This window comes from Dama dama, chromosome 28 (genome assembly GCF_033118175.1).
Source record: "Dama dama isolate Ldn47 chromosome 28, ASM3311817v1, whole genome shotgun sequence".
Classification (NCBI taxonomy): domain Eukaryota; kingdom Metazoa; phylum Chordata; class Mammalia; order Artiodactyla; family Cervidae; genus Dama; species Dama dama.
In genome coordinates this window covers 18,474,606-18,493,884 of record NC_083708.1, presented here as the reverse complement: position 1 = coordinate 18,493,884, position 19,279 = coordinate 18,474,606, and the positions used below count along the sequence as shown (strand labels likewise).

The 19,279-nt window shown below is 36.2% G+C and overlaps 1 protein-coding gene and 1 long non-coding RNA gene across 2 annotated transcripts in view; one reads left to right on the top strand and one right to left on the bottom strand.

Moving 5' to 3' along the window:
- Positions 1-655: 655 nt before the first annotated feature.
- On the bottom strand, positions 656-14,278 carry IRAK1BP1 (interleukin 1 receptor associated kinase 1 binding protein 1). Its single transcript, XM_061131745.1, has 4 exons — positions 13,905-14,278; positions 7,145-7,210; positions 1,411-1,541; positions 656-1,303 (listed from the first exon to the last, which is right to left on the bottom strand). The coding sequence occupies exons 1-4, from the start codon at positions 14,214-14,216 to the stop codon at positions 1,033-1,035; spliced, it is 780 nt and encodes a 259-aa protein (XP_060987728.1). The 5' UTR covers positions 14,217-14,278; the 3' UTR covers positions 656-1,032.
- Positions 14,279-14,344: 66 nt separating this feature from the next.
- Positions 14,345-19,279, top strand: part of LOC133048019 (uncharacterized) — a 31,464-nt gene continuing 26,529 nt past the window's right edge. The window contains exon 1 of the long non-coding RNA XR_009690937.1: positions 14,345-15,226. This is a non-coding gene — a long non-coding RNA (uncharacterized LOC133048019). The remainder of the gene's footprint in view (positions 15,227-19,279) is intronic.

The following is a 19,279-nucleotide window of genomic DNA, read 5'->3' as shown; positions in this document are numbered from 1 at the left end:
TCTGGAACAACATGGGTATGTGAATCTATTTTTTTTTTCTGCCTATATTTAAAAAAAATTATATACAGATCAAGTATTTGTGATGAAAATACAGCATATGAATTGAGATGTGCTATAAAATACACACTGGATTTTGAAAACAATAAAAAAGAATATAAAATACCCATTATTTAGAAAATAGTTACATGCTGAAATGATATTTCGGATATGCTAGGTTAAATCAAGTATTAAAATTAGTTTCAACTGTTTATTTTTTACTTTTTAAAAAATATACCTATTAAGAAATTTTAAATTACATACATGGATTGCATTCTATTTGTACTGGAGAATGCTGGTATAATCAAAGGAGGCCTGGTGGAGTCTGGTTCATATATTACCTTTTATTTCTGGCATCAGAACATTTTCTTAGTATACATCATTATCCTTTTATCTAAAGTTATGTATTGCTCATTGTTCTTTCTAAGAATGAATGCTGTGAAGGTGTGAATGTGAAAGTGCTAGTTACTCAGTTGTGTCTGACTCTTTGTGACCCCATGGACTGTAGCCCACCAGGCTCCTCTGTCCATGGGATTCTCCAGGCAAGAATACTGGAGTGGTTGCCATACCCTTCTCCAGGGGATCTTTCCAACCCAGAAATCGAACCTAGGTCTCCTGCATTATAGGCGGATTCTTTACTGAGCTACCAGAGAAGCCCATTGTTCTTTCTAAAAATGAATGTTAAGAATCATGCTAATAACTGTGTCAACATTTCTTTCCAGAGTAGAAATATAAACTTATTTACACATGCACTTATGTGAACTGTCTGTATACAAGTGTATATAACACATTTATTTCCAGAATATTTCCCGTAATAAGTTTTTGAAAACAGAAAGTAAACATAAGTATTCTGTGGAACTATATTCAAGGATTGACAGACTTGGGGGTGAAACACTTTATTATATACAATATTTATTTTTAGGACAAAAGCAAATATTATAAAAAGTATAAAAATAGACAAAAAAGATACAAACACAATATATTTTGGTCAGAATTTTAGATGTGTTTTTTTTTCTTCTCTCTCCCCTTTACTTCAAAAGTTATAAATACTTTGGAAGCAGCATGCATTGTTGCACTTTTGATTTTTTGTTGTACAGTTAATGAACTTGAAAGTCTGGATGACTGGGGATGATCTGTTTGGCCTTCCCATTCTTTCGTTTCTTCTTCCTTGATTATTAAAGGTTTTCCTAGAGTTTGGCCAACAAGGTTACAGACTTCTTGAGCTTTGCGCCATGCGTTTTCTACAGCAGCAAGGCAGGCTTGTCGTCTTAGGAATTAAATGCAGAGATTATTAGTAAGACATTGAACAAACTGTAGGATGGAACAGTTTTGTTTAATTAGTTGATAATTCATTTAAAGATGTGCTTAACTTACCGAAGGTTCTCAACAGAACCTGGCATGTGATAGAACTGGGGTTGGCTGATGACAACAGAGCTATCTAGCTTTTCAACAAGAAAGTTACAGATATTTTGCATTTTTCCGAATTCAGTAAATGTAATGCAGACCTGTAAACGAAATAACAGTTGAAGTTATTTTCATGTTTGATGCATGATTTCAAATTTTTTTCTAAATGTGAGTTAAAAAAAAGTAAAGACAGATTACAGTGAAGTCATTTTATAGTATGGAACAGATAAGAAAGGCCTACTTGGTACTTAAAACCAAATTTTGTTACTGAATTTATTTTTGCTTATGAATTTTGTAATTTGTTTAATGTTGACTTGAACATTTTAAACTTCATTTAAAATCAGTCAGGAACTTTTTATGAAACAGAATTGGGGGGTTTCCCCTTCAACTTTATTATTTGGCTAAATTCTTAGCCTGATAAATGTTTCGTGACTCTTTAGACATCTCTTTAGACGTTAGCCAGCTTCCTGATTAGCGGTAATTACTTCATGCTTCACTGCTGTCAGTGAGGTATGCTTCTTCATCCAATAGTTATTTTCAGATCTATATGCAAAAGCTCATCTATTTCATTATGCCATCTGCCTTTAACTGTGTGGAAGCAGTTCTTATATATTCAGCAATACTTGAAAACTGTAGTCTTAAAACATTCTATGGAAGCAAACTAAACCTTTTTCCTAAGGAAACTTTACACAAGCTCAATATGTAAAACAATAAGGTACAGGTACTGAAGCACTTTATATAAATTATGTAAAACAATAACGTACAGATACTGAAGTACAGGCTGGAGTAGCAAAGAGTCATCTTATACAATATAGAACAGTTGCCTTTCATCATAAATGTTATCCATGGAAGACTGATGTTCTGTCTGGTTTCAATACTTACTTTGGATTAATTTGCTCTCTTTTCTAGTTTCTTAAGGCAGAAGCTTCTTTATTTCAGATTTTTCTTCTTTTTACTATATGCATTCAATGCTAAAATTTCTCTCGAAGCCCTGCTTTTGCTGCATCTCATAGTTTTTGATAGATTGTATTTTCATTTAGTTCTAAATATTTTAAAATTTCTCTTGGGATTTCTTCATTGATCCACATGTCATTTAGAATTGTGTTGTTTATCTCCACATATTTGGGGATTTTCCAATTATGTTTCTGTTACTTATTTCTAGTTTAATTCCATTGTGATCAGAGAGCAGACATCATATTATCTATACTTTTAAATTTGTTAAGGGATAAGGTTTGGCCTAGAATGTATTTTAGGGGGGAGGGGAGCAGAGAAAGGTTTACTGCAGAGCCAAGTATTGAGAATGGGTGGCTTGTTCTTGAAAGACCCAAACTCCAAATGTGTGCTATCTTGGTGAATGTTCCATGAGAGCTTGAGAAGAATTCTGTTTTGGGGGAAGTAATTTATAGATTTCCATTTTGTTGTTCTTTTTTAGTCACTAAGTTGTGTCTGACTCTTTGTGAACCCATGGCTCCTCTGTCCATGAGATTTTCTACACAACTACTGGAGTGAGTTGCCATTTCCTTCTCCAGGAGATCTTCTTGACCCAGGGATCGATGGAACCCATGTCTCCTGCTTGGCAGGTAGATCTTTACCAACTGAACTACCTGAGAAGGCCTGTAGATGTACATTATATCCAGTCAATTGATGGTATTGTTGAATTTAACTACATTTTATGCCTGCGGAATCTGCCCCTTCTTTTTAAAGTGACTTTCCTTTTTTTAAAAAAGAAAATTTATTTGGCTGCATCAGGTCTTAGTTGCTGCATGCAGGGTCTTCATTGCATCATGTGGCATTTCTTGTGTGGTGTATAGTCTATCTAGTTGTGGCCCACAGGCTTAGTTGCTCCATGGCATGTGGGGTCTTAGTTCCCTGACCAGGGACTAAACCCATGTCCCCTGCATGGCCAGGGAGACTCTTAACCACTGAACCACCAGGGAAGTCCCTGAATCTGCCCCTTTTTGATAAAGGAAGTTGGAGACTCCAACTATGATAGTGGACTCACCTATTTCTCCTAGAGGTTCTATTAGTTTTTGCCTGATGTAGTTTGACACTCAGGAGAATACATATTAAGGACTGTTATTATTTTTTGGCTGTGCCACTATGTGGCATGTGGGATCTTAGTTCCCTGACCAGGAATCAAACCTGCACCCCCTGCCCTGGAAGCACAGAGTCTTAACCACTGGACCACCAGGCAAGTCCCCATGGATTGTTATGTTTCTTGGAAAACTGCCCTGTATCATTACATGATACCCTTCTGTATCCTAGATAACTCCCTATTATGAAGTCTGCTCTGTCTACAATTACAATAGTGACTCTTGCTTTCTTTTTATTAGTGTTAGCATCATTAATTTTTCTCCATGGATTTAATTTATATATGTCTTTATATTTAAAACAGATTTCTCATAGATAACATATAGTTGGGTGGTGTTTTTTGATCAACTGTGACAATCTGTCTTTTAATTGCTGCATTTAGACCACTGATGTTCAAAGCATTACTGATATAGCTGGATTAATATCCACCATATTCTCTACTGTTTTCTATTTGTTTCCCTTGTTCTTTTTTCTGTCTTCTGCATTTTGTGATTTTAACTGAGCATTTCATGGTTCCTTTTTTCTTCTCCTTTCTTAGCATATCAGTTGTATTTTTCAAGCTTTTATCAGTGGTTTCCCTAAAGTACATAATACATATTTACAACTAATCCAAGTCCACTTTAAATAACACTATACCACTTCATGGGTTGTATAATAATATAATAACCTTATAATAACAAAATAATCCTAAGTATTCCACCCCATCTCTTGTATCATTAATCATTCCTCTCACTTTTACATCACATGTGTGCGTGCTAAGTCGCTTCAGTTGTGTCTGACTCTTTATGACCCCATGGACCAAGGCCTGCCAGGCTCCTCTGTCTGTGGGATTCTCCAGGCAAAAATAATGGAGTGGGTTGCTGTGCCTTCCTCCAGGGGATCTTCCTGATCTAGGGATCAAACGCACATCTCTTATGTCTTCTGCATTGGCAGGTGGGTTCTTTATCACTAGCACCACCTAAGAAGCCCATACATATACCATATGTATATTACCATATTACCATATGTAAGTATATATATAAGTAATATGCATGAGCATACATGTGTGTGTGTGTAAGTCACTTACACTTGTGTCCGACTCTCTGTGATGCTATGGACTGTAGCCTGCCAGACTCCTCTGTCCACATTCTAGGCAAGAATACTGGAGTGGCTTGCTATGCTCTCCTCCAGGGGATCTTCCTGACCCTGGGATCAAACCTTTCTCTCTTATGTCTCCTGCATTGGCAGGCAGGTTCTTTACTGAGCCATTGGGGAAGCCCCTTACATTATCTGTATTTAATGTGATTATTCATATGGTTATATTTAAACTTTTGATCTTGCTACTGATTTTCTATTTGTCTCATATTTTCTTCATTCCCCTCTCCCCATTTTCTGCCTTTTTTGGAGGAGATTGACTATTTTTTTTTATTATTCTGTTTAGTATCCTTCATTGGTTTCTTTACTGTAACTTGTTACCTTAGTAACAAGTTTGGAGTTTACAGTATATACATGTTTGATTTATCGAAATCTACCTTCAGGAGATACACCATTTCACACAGAAGAAACTTTAGATATTATATTTCTCCCTTCATGCTATTGCTGTTATATGTTTTACTTTTACATATGTTATAATCCCTAAAGTTCATCATTATCATTTTTGTTTAAACAATTATTTTTATATAGGTGTAGAGTTATAGAGATATAAGAAAAATATCATATCTACCTAGGTAGTTACCATTTTCAGTGTTCTTCATTCCTCCGTGTAGATTCCTATTCCTTTCTAGTACCATTCTCTTCCACCTACCCACCTTCCATTTAACATTCCTTGGATTGAAGGTCTATGGTAATGAATTCTTTCACCTTTCTGAAAAAGTCTATAATTGGCCTTTGATTTTGAACAATATTTTTGCTGAACATAGGGGAAATATAAGATAGGAGAAATATGACTTAAATGCATAAATCAAATATAAATACGATTTATACATTGGAGAAGGAAATGGCAACCCACTCCAGTATTCTTGCCTGGAGAATCCCAAGGACAGAGGAGCCTGGCGGGCTACAGTCCATGGGGTCGCAAGAGTCGGACACGGACACGACTTAGCAACTAAAACCACAAACCATGTATAAAATATTTCACAACAAAAATGAAGAGTTGAAAAAAGATTAGAGAAGATAATGTATGGAAAACACCTGAAACATGGAAACGTGCAAGGAAAAGGAGAGGGAAAACTGATTATACTACTTTTCGTATTTAATAGACTTTTATTGAATGCTTATTGTGTCCCAGGCTTTTAAAATCTCTCCAACACAGAAACTGTAACAAGAAAACAACATGAGAAGTGGAGAGACAGATAATGGAATTGCAAAGCCAAGGTGTTACTTCAACATTTCCTAGGTGGAGCCCTAACATCATCATCATTGTTGTTTAGTCACTAAGTCACGTCCGGACTCTTTGCAACCCCGTGGACTGTAGTCTGTCAGGCTACTCTGTCCATTGGATTTCCCAGGCAAGAATACTGGAGTGGGTTGCCATTTCCTTCTCCAGGGGATCTTCCCGAGCCAGGAATTGAACCTGAGGTGCCTACGACGTCTCCTGCATTGCAGGTGGATTCTTTATTGCTGAGCCAACAGGGAAGCCCAAAATCATTATAAGTATTTTTAAAATTCCTTTAGATAGTTAAATTTTAAGTGAAAAAATTACAAATTTACTCAAGTAAATATAAGGACAACAGTATAGTATGATAATTACTAACTCAAGAGATAAGAAGCCAGGATTCTAAGTTCCATTCTAATTCTTGTAATATGATCTTTAAAAAGTCTGAGCCTAAACTATCTTAGTCTAAAGCCACACCCTTAAATCTAGGAAAAATAATATATTATCTGCCTGAAGGTAGGACTAGGTGATTTCTTGAGGTATTTTCCATCTCTAAAGGCAAAGTTTCTCTGATTGGATTAACAAGATTCCATTCTAATCCAACTCTTGTTTGTTTCCTGTGGCAAGGAAGCAGTATGACTAAGCACATACTCCAAGAAGTTTGGAGACAAAAAGAGACAGCAGTCTTCTAACTTAGCTGTAACTACTTATAACATACTCTGACTTCATAAAGTCCTGATCATAAAATCTTTGAAGGGAAGTAAAAAGCTCAACAGTTGTAGGAACTAAATATTTTCATTAATTGTGTGTAAAAAAATAAACAATTTTTTCAATTTGTGCAAAGGTTGAGTAGTTTTTATTTTTAAATCTTAACACAAAATAAAATTGTCTTGTGAAACAAAAGAATGTTGAAGCCTTTCAATCCTTGATGCTATGACTATTAATTTGCTATTTATCTGAGGAGAAGAAATTTTTCCTCTGTAGTGTTTCCTCCTGTTGACTACATGATAACATTACCAAAATTTTATTCAGGTGGCAATTAAATGCTACGTCCCTCTTGCTATTTTTATTCCATTTCAAAACAATTTCTCTTAAATCTCACCCATATATGTAAAACCAAAAATGATTTTGAGAAAAATGATCTTTAATCAACACCATGAGAAGTATTTCTCCTGTACTTGACTTTCAAGAATAAAATTAAATGCAAATTGTCCCCACAAAGTCATGCTGTTTCCAATTATTTCTGAAGATAATACATACCTCTGCTTCCATGTGATAAGCATTTTCTAGCCTTTTAAAATCTTTTGTCACAGTTACATTTTCTGACTGAAACAGAAAGTACAAGAATATGATTACTAAATGTTTGGCTACTAAATGCAATTACTCTAAAACATAAAGTATAAACCTGTACTTATTAAAATCAGAATAACAAAATATGTGAAAAGAACTGGCTTTAAAACTTTCCTTAAAAAACATAAATTCAGAAACCTACAAATATTTGCTGATATTTCATCATAATTGTCATTCCACTTGTAATTTTTACATTAGCTAGTTCAAAAAGCATGAACTTAGGATGATATATATATGAAGCATTATTTGTACCTAAAACATTCTGAATGTTGTAGGGATGTTAGAGTTTATAAAATGTTTAACTCACAAATAATACTAATTTACTTAACACATACAGTATTGCAACTTTGGGCAAGTTACTCAACTGTTTGAGACATAGTTTCCACACTTATAAAATTGTGTTACACTGCATGTGAGGTAGTAGGTAGATGGGCCCCAGGCTGAGCCATTGGAGTTTGTCAGGCTGAGCAATTGGACCTCGTCTCTCCCTCCCCCAAAATTTCAGGGGAAAAGATAACGGCAGGAGCAGAGAGGAACTAAGCCCTGCTGGAGTAAAAAGATGACCACATCTTTCATTCTTCAGGGAAAAGAGACCTCCCTGACTACATGTGCAGAAAAGTTCCTAGGGGGTCAAAAAGGAAGGGGGTGCTAACCCATAATATGTTTTGCCAACCCCTCAGAGACCCTTGTGCTGGAATCATCTTGGCCAAAAGATTCATGCGCACATTGGACAGGGCCCTGAGTCAGATCAGATGTGGGCAACATGCAAGATAATTGGTTAGAGGAAAACAAAGACCTGGAAGAAGGCCCCTATTTTAGCAATTCAGACCACACCTTTAGCAAAGATGCCCTAACTCTTCTCCGAGTGTGTAGCTCTGATTTGCTTCTGTCCTAAATAAACTGCTTTTCCTTGTGCTCTTTCACACGTATGGTGCTTCTAATAATCTCTGCCTGTTTTACAACCTTGGTCTCTTAGTAAAATTCTTTTTTCAAAGAGGTCAAGGGCCAGGGCTCTGCCTCTAGCCCCTAGTGGTCTAGTGGTTAGGATTCCTGGTTTTCATCCAGCCAGCCCAGGTTTGATTCCCAGGCAGGAAACTAAGATCTTGCTTCAAGCTGCCACTAACTGCTATTACCTCCGAGATCACATGGAACTGACTTGAGGATTTAATGAAAAGTTGTGAATAAAATGCTTGACAGAGAAGGCACTCGGCAAACAGAGATGCAATACCATCATGATGTAAACATTTCCTGAAATATTGGACCTAAGCCAGCCTGTTCTTAGAAAAGTAACATTAATGCTTTTTTATTCTCTGGGTAAGTACAGGGTATATAATTCTGATAAAAAAGTTGAACTTCTTATTTATGTTTCAAAAGGGTTTTAAAATTTAGTGAAATGAATTCTTGACCTACTCCCACTCTTGGGGATAGGCAGAACTTATAGTTTATAAATGTTTGTATCTTTAAAAATACATGCTAAAAAAAAAAAATACATGCTAAATAAAGATGATGATGCTCAATCACTTAATTATGTTATTTGGTAAAGGATTTAGATGCACATGAATTTTAAGATATACACTAATTTCAAGCCATTTATAGACCTAGAAAATTCTAAAAAGTTTTAACCTGAAAATCTGAACTTAAGTTCCAATTATAGCTCTGATGTCAGTTTCAATGAAAATATTACTTCATTTTTGTGATATTATCATCTTATGGTAATAATTATTCATTGTAGAAAACTACAGTATTGATAAATATAAACTAAACCAATGCTGTATACATTGCTTAAAGTTGAAAACATGAAACTTGATACATAAAACATTTGTCATTTAGTATTCTTTTATGACATGTAAACATATCTTCTATTTTCTTAGATGTCTTTTTTCAGTTTTCCCCCACTTCACTTGATAAATATATATAAGACTTCTGACGGAAAAATTATTAGAGAAATAATTTTAGGAAAGATAGCAGAAAAGAAAGTATCTTTTATTGTTTCACTTAACATTATAGTTTTTATAAAAATAATATACACTAATTAATGAATATCTAATACTAGAGAAAGAATAGTCTCCAAACCCCTTATGTTAATATTTCAGTAAACATTTAATTAAATCATCTATCCATGCACATAAAAATTTATAGATCTATGTATAGAATTTTTTATAAATCAAATTATACTCTATATGCTGTTCTGTAACCTTTTAATCACTTCTACTTTAGAAAAATTTAAAATCTACAGAAAAGTTGCCAAGTATAGAGTTCCATATACCTCAGTTTCAGGTTTTTCTGATGTTATCATTTTTTTATTCTATGGTACATATCAGTTCAGTTCAGTCGCTCAGTCTTGTCCAACTCTTTGTGACATATACACATATATCCACAATTGTTTCTGTATCTATCCATCTGATATATACTAAGCTAAAGATGAGTTCATACTGATGTTTCTAACTCTAATTAAGAACCACAGAGTTCATTCTAACCTTCCTTTCTTATCTATAATTTCCTCTCCAGTAGTCAGAAACCTGATTCCCCTCATCCACCAACCACCTATTTTTCAAGCCTACTATACATATAAAGCAGTTTCAGAACTGTAAACCTTGTAACATTTACTAACTAGAGTACAGAGTTTATGTATCTTTCATCTTTATCATTAGTTCCTAGTAAAATATAATTTTCCAAACTTACTTAGGATACTCTGCTCACCTTCTGTCTCCATGTTCAGTGCAATTATGTCATTCATTTGTAACAGACTTAAGTTCATTTGTCACAGTCTGGGTTCTGTCCTGGAATTGATCTGTGGTTTTTTTTAAAATTTGCATAATTAGTGTCCCCTTTTTGTGATTTACAGTTTTATGGGTTTTGACAAGTGTATTCACCACCCTAGTACCACACAGAATAATTTTTTCCCCTTGAAAAGTTTCTCTGTGCACCTCCTTTATAGTTAACCACTTTGCCATCAAACAACCTGTCCACCAATTTATGTCCCTATAGTTTTCCCTTTTCCAGAATGTCACATGAATGGATCATAGAATGTAAACCTTTTGAATCTGTTTTTTTAGCTTATAATATTTAAGATTTGCTCATGTTATTCTGTGAATAGCTTGCACCTCTTTATTGCTGAGTAATTTTCCAATGCATGGATGTAACAGTTATCCATTCTGCTGTTGAAAACATCTTGGCTGTTCCAAGTTTTAAAGTTTTAGTGAGTTATGAATAAACCTGCTATAAATATTCTTGTGCAAATTTATATGTGAACGTAAGTCTTTGATTCTCTTGTGGGTTAATGGTTCCTATAGTAAGTCTAACTTTGTAAGAAGCTGTAAGACTGTCTTTCAAAGTGGCCAAACCACTTTGCAGTCTCACCAGCAATGAATGAAAATTTCTGCTGTTCCACATCTTTGCCAGCATTTGCTATCATCAGTGATATTGGATTTTAGTCAATCTAATACATGCATAATGGTATCAAATTGTGGTTTTAATTTGCATTTCTTTAATGACAAATGATGTGGAGGATCTTTTCATGTGTTTACTTGCCATCTGTATATATTCTTTGGTGAAGTATATGGTCAGGTATTTTGTGCTTTTAATTGAGCTATCTGTTTTCTTATTATTGAATCAACCATAAAATCGAATAAAGCAGTAATTTTTATTTTTAAGGGCACTTGAGTTAGAGTCTTGCACATCCAGTAAGGGAAAGATAGACTTTAATAAATGGTTTCAATAGATGTTTTCTTCTAAATGGGTAAGTACAGCAACTTACCCATTTAGGAGAAAACAAAACCCTTTTCCTTATACCAAAATAAATTCCAAATGTAGTAAATATTTAATGTACTATAAAGGGTCCCTAAAAAGTCCAGGAAATATTAGTTAATAGTTATATAGCTTCAGGCTTGCGAAGGACCCAATAAGCATTACACCAAAGTCAGAAAACTTTTTTTTTTTTGCGGGAGAAATGTTTATTTGAAGTGAAAAACAATAAAAACAATAGTACTTTAACCAACATATGAAGCAGAACAAGAAAACAATAAAAACAGATTACATTAGTTCTTACAAATTTGGGGATTTAAAAAACTCTTATCACTTAGCTTTAATCTCCTTATGAGAAGCTTTCCTTATGAAGAAAATAAAACTTCGAAGAGTTTAAGTGATTTACTAGAAGACTCAAAAATATCATGAAAAATTTTACTATTAAGAGAATTTAAATAAATTTTTAAAATTTTTAATGTTTAATACTGTAAACAGGTTACATGGCAAATAAGAAATTGGGAAAATTTTTGCAATATATGAGAGATAGTTATTGATAATCTTGATTTTTAAAGTTCTCTAAAGTTAAATCTCTAAAGTTCTCTAAATCTCTAAAGTTAAAGTTCTCTTAATTTTTAAAGTTTAAAGAAAAGATAACAGAAAAATAGGAACAGTAATAGGGAATGTTTAATAAGTGTTTTATTAAAAATGCAGTGATCAGGGATGTTTAATAAGTATTTTATGGTTGAATGAGTAAATATTGCTTGGAACTTTAAAACATTTTTCCATGAAAACACTCAAAATGAGGTCATGCCGTCACAGGTGAAACTATATATAACCATAAAATTATATATGATCTATATGATAGCTGAAGTTTATTAAAAATCATTTTCTAAGTACACATTATGTGAGGAGTACGAAACATAACCCACCAATACAAAGCAAACAAGAGACAAAATGATCTCCACTCTGGAGAGGTTTAGAATATGGAGGAGAGACAAGGAAAGCAGTAATTATAATATAAAGTGATACATTTTATTAAGGGTGGTGAATGGAGTATGGTATGCAGGGAGTAGTGTAGGAAAAAAGTGCTCAAGAAGTGAACTTGGGCTGGTTTTTAAAGGAAAAAAAAAAGGGAAGTCAGTCTATGAGGGGAGGAGACGACAGGAAATGACAGAGTTAAGCTCCATCTATTAAGTGAAAGAGTTTGGAATATGAGGGGCCTTTTAATCAGGGGAGTGATGCTTATAAACACAGATTTTAAAGTTTAAAATGAATAAAGATTTTGTGAAGACCCATTAAATTCACCCAAAATGTAATATAAATGATTTTATTTGCATTTTCTACTGAACAAATTATTTACCACTGCTTCCCTCCATCAGCAGAGATAATCTGGAGCTTACTGACCTTTGCATGTCTTGAACACCAAGTCTTTAATGTAATTACTTTAAGTTGGATGTAGTGACTGATCCTGTTTTACATATTAAAAGTTGCAGCTATGTGAGCTTCGTATACATTTTAAGCAAAAACTTAAGAATTAGTTATATTATTCAAATATGTCTGCAGCACTGGCAGCAGTTTTGGGGAGAAAATATATTTCTATATATTAAATTCATTTTATTCACATAATTTATAATTAGCAGCAGATCCTTCTAAACTGTAAAATCATTTAGAGGCATCTTTTCAAAATGACTTTTAAAATACATCTATGTTTATAAATGCAATCTATGTTTATAAGTACAAATAAAACTTCTCCTTAAAATAAAGACTTGCTTTTTCAGGGTGTGTCATTTCTAACAAGAGCACTTTTAAGAACTCAGTGTTGGGGGGACACAAATCACAGCTCTGGCCTTCAGGCTACTCTGTAATAAGAGGGATCAGAGACAGCCTATGAAGTCTGTGCTTTCTAATTCTCTTTCATTCTGATTATCTGGAGCCTAGGATAGTTGAAAGAAACCTAGATTTTGGTTTTGAGAATACAGGAGTTCAAATATAACCCTGGGTGTTCAGAGCATTATTTAACTTCCTTAAATCTGGAAAGTGGGGATATTAAAACCTGCTTAACAGGGGTGTTGTACGAATTAAAGAAGACTCATTCTTCTTTTTTTTTTAAAGTGGGCTTAGGGCAAGATTTATTTAGAGATTTGTTTCAGGATCATCTCTGGTAAGAAGAAGTATTTCACATATGTGGCATGTACAATATACTGGCTTAATTTTCTTTTTTAAGCTAAAACTAAACAATTCGGAGAAAATTTTGAGTCTTTATAAAACGAAAATGGGTACAATATTCCCCCTATCCCGCCCCAACCCACATTACTTTTTGCGAAAAATACCGAAGAACCACTTCATGTAAAGCTTTCCCAGGCTGGGAGGAGGGGTGCAAAATAAAAACAAAAAAATGATTCAGTGTCTAGCACACTACTTATGCAAGCATTTACATCTTATTGTTTCAAGTTTAACAGTTCGTCATTTCAAGGTTAAAAACGAATTACTGCAACAAGTGATACCAAATAAAACCCCACTCAATTTTAATTCTTTTGTTTTACAAGTCACTGCAGCTGATAATTACTTCCCCCTAGAAGGATGGGCTGGGAAAGACTGAAGGCGGGGGGAGAAGGGGACGACAGAGGATGAGATGGCATCACAGACTCGACGGACATGAGTTTGAGTAAACTCCGGGAATTGGTGATGGACAGGGAGGCCTGGCGTGCTGCGATTCATGGGGTTGCAAAGAGTCGGACACGACTGAGCGACTGAACTGAAGTGAGGAGGATGGGCCAGAGATACACTCGGCCAGATCCTCGCGGCCCCTCACGCGGCCGAAGACACAAAGGTGTCCTGTCAGACACTCAAAACCCTCCCCGCCCCTACTCTCCGCCGCCGGCTTTTCGCGGTCGGGCTGGAAGCTCCTGGCCGGCGAAGCGCTCACCTGCACGCCCTGCAGCCGGAGGCTCTGCGTGATGTAGTCCAGGCGGCGGCAAACGCTCTTCTTGGCCTCGGCCGCCGCCCCCTTGGTGCTGCTCACCCGCACGACCACCTGCGCCCGGTCGGGGCTCGCAGACACCTCCGCGGTGCCACTGACATGAACCTCGCGGGTGGGAGTTTGGGCCGGTGCTGAGAGAGGGCGGCGGAGGCCCGGCAGCGTCTCTCCGCCGGAGAGCAGATAGTTTTCCCGGCCCCGGTCAGCCCAGGGAAGCAGTTCCACGAACACCCGCGACTGAGGGGTCTGCTGCAAAGACATAGCGATGGCAGCTTGGTTGTCCGTAGCAACTCAGAGCCGACGGCGGCCGAAGGGGTCCAAGCGCCTCAAGGCTGGCGCGGCGCGACGCGGCGCAAAGGATGTCGGGATGGGTTTGGCGGTCGAGGAGCAGCTGTGGAGGACGCGAGTTACGCTTTGCGGGGGATTTTGCCTCGTCTCCGTTACGAGTTGTTGACTGAGCGCGGCGCTGTGGTTTTTAACTTGCTTACCTTGTGGTCTTGGAAAACCTGAGGGAGGTTTTTATGCGGCCACCCTCTCAGTGAGCTCCCCTTTCCACGCCGTCCGTCTGCCTCGGCCGGCGACGCGCCGTGCGTACCTCGGAAGTTTCCTCAGAGGCCGGGATGGCTCATTTTATCCTCATCTGCTGCGGCTCTGCGATTGTCCCAACTTTGTCTTTACTTTTGTCTGACTTTACTATTCCACTTGCGCAGTGGACCCCACGGCACCGCAGAGCGCCAGAGATTTGTGTTGGATTGAACTTACCAGTTTGATCTTGGAAGTTTATGATTCCTCGAATCTCAGTTTCATCGCCTCTAAAGCCGTGTTGATAATACATTCCACATTTGCAGTGTGATCATAAAGTAATTGCCATATGGAAAGCAGAAAATAATGGATAATGAAAATAGCTAAAGCTTTGGCATGCTTTTCAAATGTCTCGAATTTTCTCTAAAATTCCTGGAATGGTTCTGGCCTTGAATAAGGACAAGAGAAACTCAAGTGGTATCAAAGCACATTCAACAAGGACATGGCAGAGCCTTACACTGCTTAGTTCTTATCTTTACCCTTTGCTTGAAAAAAATATCACAATCTTTAACCCAGTGACCCACATTAAGTAGATTTTCTTCCAACAATAAGTAATGATGTATAAAAATAGCCCTCCTGTCCGAGAGGAAAAAGATTTTTTTTTTTTTTGATAACTTTTTTTTTTTTTTTAAAGAAAGGACAACTGTTCTCTTGAAAGGAGCCTGAAAAAGCCAACCGACAATCCTCAGGTAGTTTCTTCTCTATCATTATTATTTTATTTTTGATGAGTAAGATGATTCAACTAAATCAGACAGTACCCGCAGCTCCTTCATTGGTTCATGGATAGTTTTGTGTATATTTATTTCAATGTTTATTGTTAGATAGAAGCAATTATATGTTAGTATTTTAATTTTAAAAACCTTTCCACTATATTTTTTTTAATAATTTGTCACCAAAAATAATGTTTCGTGAATCTTGCGGAGAATTCTTTTCGTTTAATGATAAATGTGGAAAAATATAACCTTCAAGGTGAACCGCTGAATGAATGTACATCATAGGTAAAAAGCAATAGGAGTTTTAAGTGCATATAAATATTTAGGGTATGCTAAAAGTAAGTTTCAGATAACTGGGAAAATGAGTAAGTGGTATAGGGATAATTCGTTGGCTATGTGAAAGAAGTATTGATCTGTATCTTAACATGCACTAAAAATAAAATTCAGATGAGACAAAAAATAGAAGAGAGAATGGGTAAATATAAATATAGGAATGAGAAGGACTTTCTAGGCATGATTTCAAATGCAGCAACCATAAGGAAAGGTCTGAAAAATTTGATTACACTAAAATAATGTCAGTATGTGAAACAAAATAAAAAGGTGAGGGGTAAATTGGGAAAAAATATTTGTATAAAAAGCTAATAGTCTTAATGTCTAGTGAGCTCTTACCAGAAAAAAATGAAAGAAAAATGAATAATTTCACAGAGGTAAACCTTGGATCATTCATAACTGTCATAATAAAATCCCATGGAGCGGGTGGCTTAGAAATTTCTTTTCTCTGGAGGCTAAGAAACCCAAGATGAAGGCTTGGTGTCTCCTTGGTTTGCAGACAACCTTCTCACTGTGACCTCATGTGACCTTTGTTATGTGCACAAGGATCCCTGATATTTCTCTTTTTATAAGAACGCCAGTTCTGAAATCCCCTGGAGAAGGGAATGGCAACCCACTCCAATATTCTTGCCTGGAGAATTCCATGGACAGAGAAGCCTAACGGGCTACGGTCTATGGGGTCACAAAGAGTCTGACGCATATGAGCAAATATTGGATTAGAGCTCTAACCTCATTTAACCTCAATCTCCTCTTTAAAGACTGTATCTCTAAATACAATAATATTGGGGGTTGGCAATTCAACCTATAAATTTGGGTGGTGAGGGGACACAATTCGGTCCATAACACAAGCCAGTAGAGCAGAAATATCAGTAGTCTATAAAATGAGGGGAAAAAAAGTTTTTATCTTAGTAAAAAGTGCAAATTTTACAATACAGTCCATGGAATTTTTCAGGGCAAAATACTGGAGTGGGTGGCCTTTCCCTTCTCTAGGGGATTTTCCCAACCCAGGGATTGAACCCAGGTCTCCTGGATTGCAGGCAGATTCTTTACCAGCTGAGCTACAAGGGAAGCCTAAGAATACTGGAGTGGGTAGCATATCCCTTCTCCAGGAGATCTTCCCTACCCAAGAATTGAACCAGGGTCTCCTGCATTGCCGGCAGATTCTTTACCAACTGAGCTGTCAGGGAAGCCCCAAATTGACAATAATTATCCTTTTTTTGAACTGTCATTTTGGAAAATGATAAAGTCAGTAGGAATGATGTTGGGATAGATAAAGGAGTAATTTTGAAAGAAGAATGGAATAGTTCATGGCAAAAGAACTATATAGTAAATAAAAGAGAAGGATAAACCAAAGCTGATAAAGATTTTCAGTCAGACCTGGGAAAATGAATCAGGATGATAGAGTATGTATATTAGTTCAGCTCACAATGACCTAGTTCTCCTTTAGAGTCAATGCTGAGCCTCTAGCAACCATCCTGAATAACAGATCTCTTGACTTTGTACTTTGTACAACTTGATAAGACCCAAAATAGGCAAGTTCAACTCACAGTGACCTAGTTCTCTAGAGTTAATGCTGAGCCTCTAGCAAACATCTTGAATAGCACACCTCTTGACTTTGTATTTGATTAGACCCAGAATAGGCACTTGTTTCACGCTGGGCTGGTTAGACGTTTTATTTTTTATTCATAGAAATCTATATTTACATAAAATTTTAAAACTTCAGCCACTCAGATGGTGAACCACGACATATATGTACTTGATAGAGACAGATTTGCCATTTTTCATATGTAGTTTCTAGTAGAGAAGCAGAAAATGTCAATGTGTCAGTGGATAGAGAAAAGGAAAGAAGAGAGAGAGGAAATAAAGAAAGCATTCAGAGAGGAATAGAGATGAGATTAAGAATCCAAATGAAATTCCAATTTATGTTTATAGAATTTTTCTTAGACCTGGCTTCATTCACACCCTGGAGCTCTATAAAATATTCCTGTGTCCTTATCATAAGATCTCCCTTGCCTTTTTTAATGCATAAGTAGGTTGGCTGAGTTTTATGTTATCCTAAAACTAAAACTTTTGACTGATAATAATAGAGGAGAATTCAGAGAAGACTTGTACAGCTTTGGAATTTCTCGTGAGAGCCTTTTTCAAAGAGAGGATAAGGTTCCAGTTGACAGATCAGATGACTGGAGTCACAGGATGACGATGGGGATATCTGAAAGTGTGCTGCATGCTGCTTGACACATAGTATTAAACACACAACTTCCAGTGGTCTTGTATAGTCCTGCATCACTTTTCGAGCTGAGACAGCTTTGGCTTTGAGGATAACCTCTGAGTAAGGTAGTAGGGAATAGAATAAAACTCTGATGGGATAAAACTTACATGGTACTAAACAAAGCACAGGGGAAAATTGCTTATCTGAAAATGCCATTCACCCAGAAAGAGAAAAAGTTTTAACTCAAGTCATGTTTGAATAAGTACAGAGTTAAGACATGTAATCTTAAAAAAAAAAAAAAAGACATGTAATCTTTTTTCTTTTTTTTTTTTTTTTGCTCCAGACTTGTAGAAACATGGTAAAATCACTTTAACCTTAGAAAATATAGTATGTTATGAGAACAGTGAAAGATTGTCCCAAGGAGGGTGAAGGTTAGATAAGTAACCTTCTGAGAATGACAAAGGAACTGAAAAAGAAAACAAATTATATTATCTTAGACACATGTCCGTAAGATTTAGTACAGTCAGGAGTACTGACTAACATGATATAGAAGTGATCCTGAGATGTGATGAATACAGAAATAGAGAAACAAAATAGCAAATGACTAACATCATTGGCTCTTTTTTTCACTATCACAGTTGCCATCCTTTTAGATAACTTTCCTATCTGTTTGCTTCTAGACTTTCCCACCCAAACCAGTTGTGTAATTCAATGGCCACTAAAAGAAATTTGATCATTTGTATGAGTAATTTAGATCCCAATATGATCTTTCCTATAAACTTCAAGTTTCAAATCTTTGAACCTCATGGTTTCTTACGTAGTTCTAACACTTTTTGTCTGTAATCTTTTGATGTGTTTTGATTTCTATCTCATTTATAGCCAAATTGTTGTACTGATATCTGTATATACCTTGCAATTTTATCTGCACTTCATAGCCAGCTCACTAGTCATCTGCCTATGAAGAAAATAATCCCCTTTCCTCTTAATCACTTCATGTTCAGTCTTTCCCCTAAATGCAGTCAGTTTTTGTTCGTTCAGAAATAGGAAGGAATGGAACGTTTCTGAATATTTGAACAATGTGGATGATTTACTACAAGTAGTCTACATGAATTATCAACCTCAAATGAATTATTTTATAATAATGATAAGATTAATATAATAAAGGGCTTCCCTGGTGGCTCAGTGGTAAAGAATCCGCCTACAATGCAGGAGACACAGGAGACATGGGTTCTATCCCTGGGTTGGGAAAATCCCCTGGAGGAGGGCATGGCAACCTACTCCAATATTCTTGCCTGGAGAATCCCATGGACAGAGGAGCCTGATAGACTACAGTTCATAGAGTATCGAAGAGTCAGACATGACTGAAGTGACTTAGCATGCATGCAATATAATAAAATCTCTCTTTGATAATTCAGAAGAAACTTCAAAATCTTGGGGGTGGCTTAGGCTCACAAATGCAAGCAAAAATCATTATTCAATAGCACTGCAAA

What these genes read in the sequence shown, in the direction of transcription:
- IRAK1BP1 (XM_061131745.1), bottom strand. Translation starts at nt 14,216, where the DNA reads ATGTCTTTGCAGCAGACCCCTCAGTCGCGGGTGTTCGTGGAACTGCTT. An exon ending in CTTATCACATGGAAGCAGAG is followed by an intron (nt 1,542 to 7,144) that starts GTATGTATTATC and finishes TTTCGTTTACAG; the next exon opens with GTCTGCATTACATTTACTGA. An exon ending in GGTTCTGTTGAGAACCTTCG is followed by an intron (nt 1,304 to 1,410) that starts GTAAGTTAAGCA and finishes TTAATTCCTAAG; the next exon opens with ACGACAAGCCTGCCTTGCTG.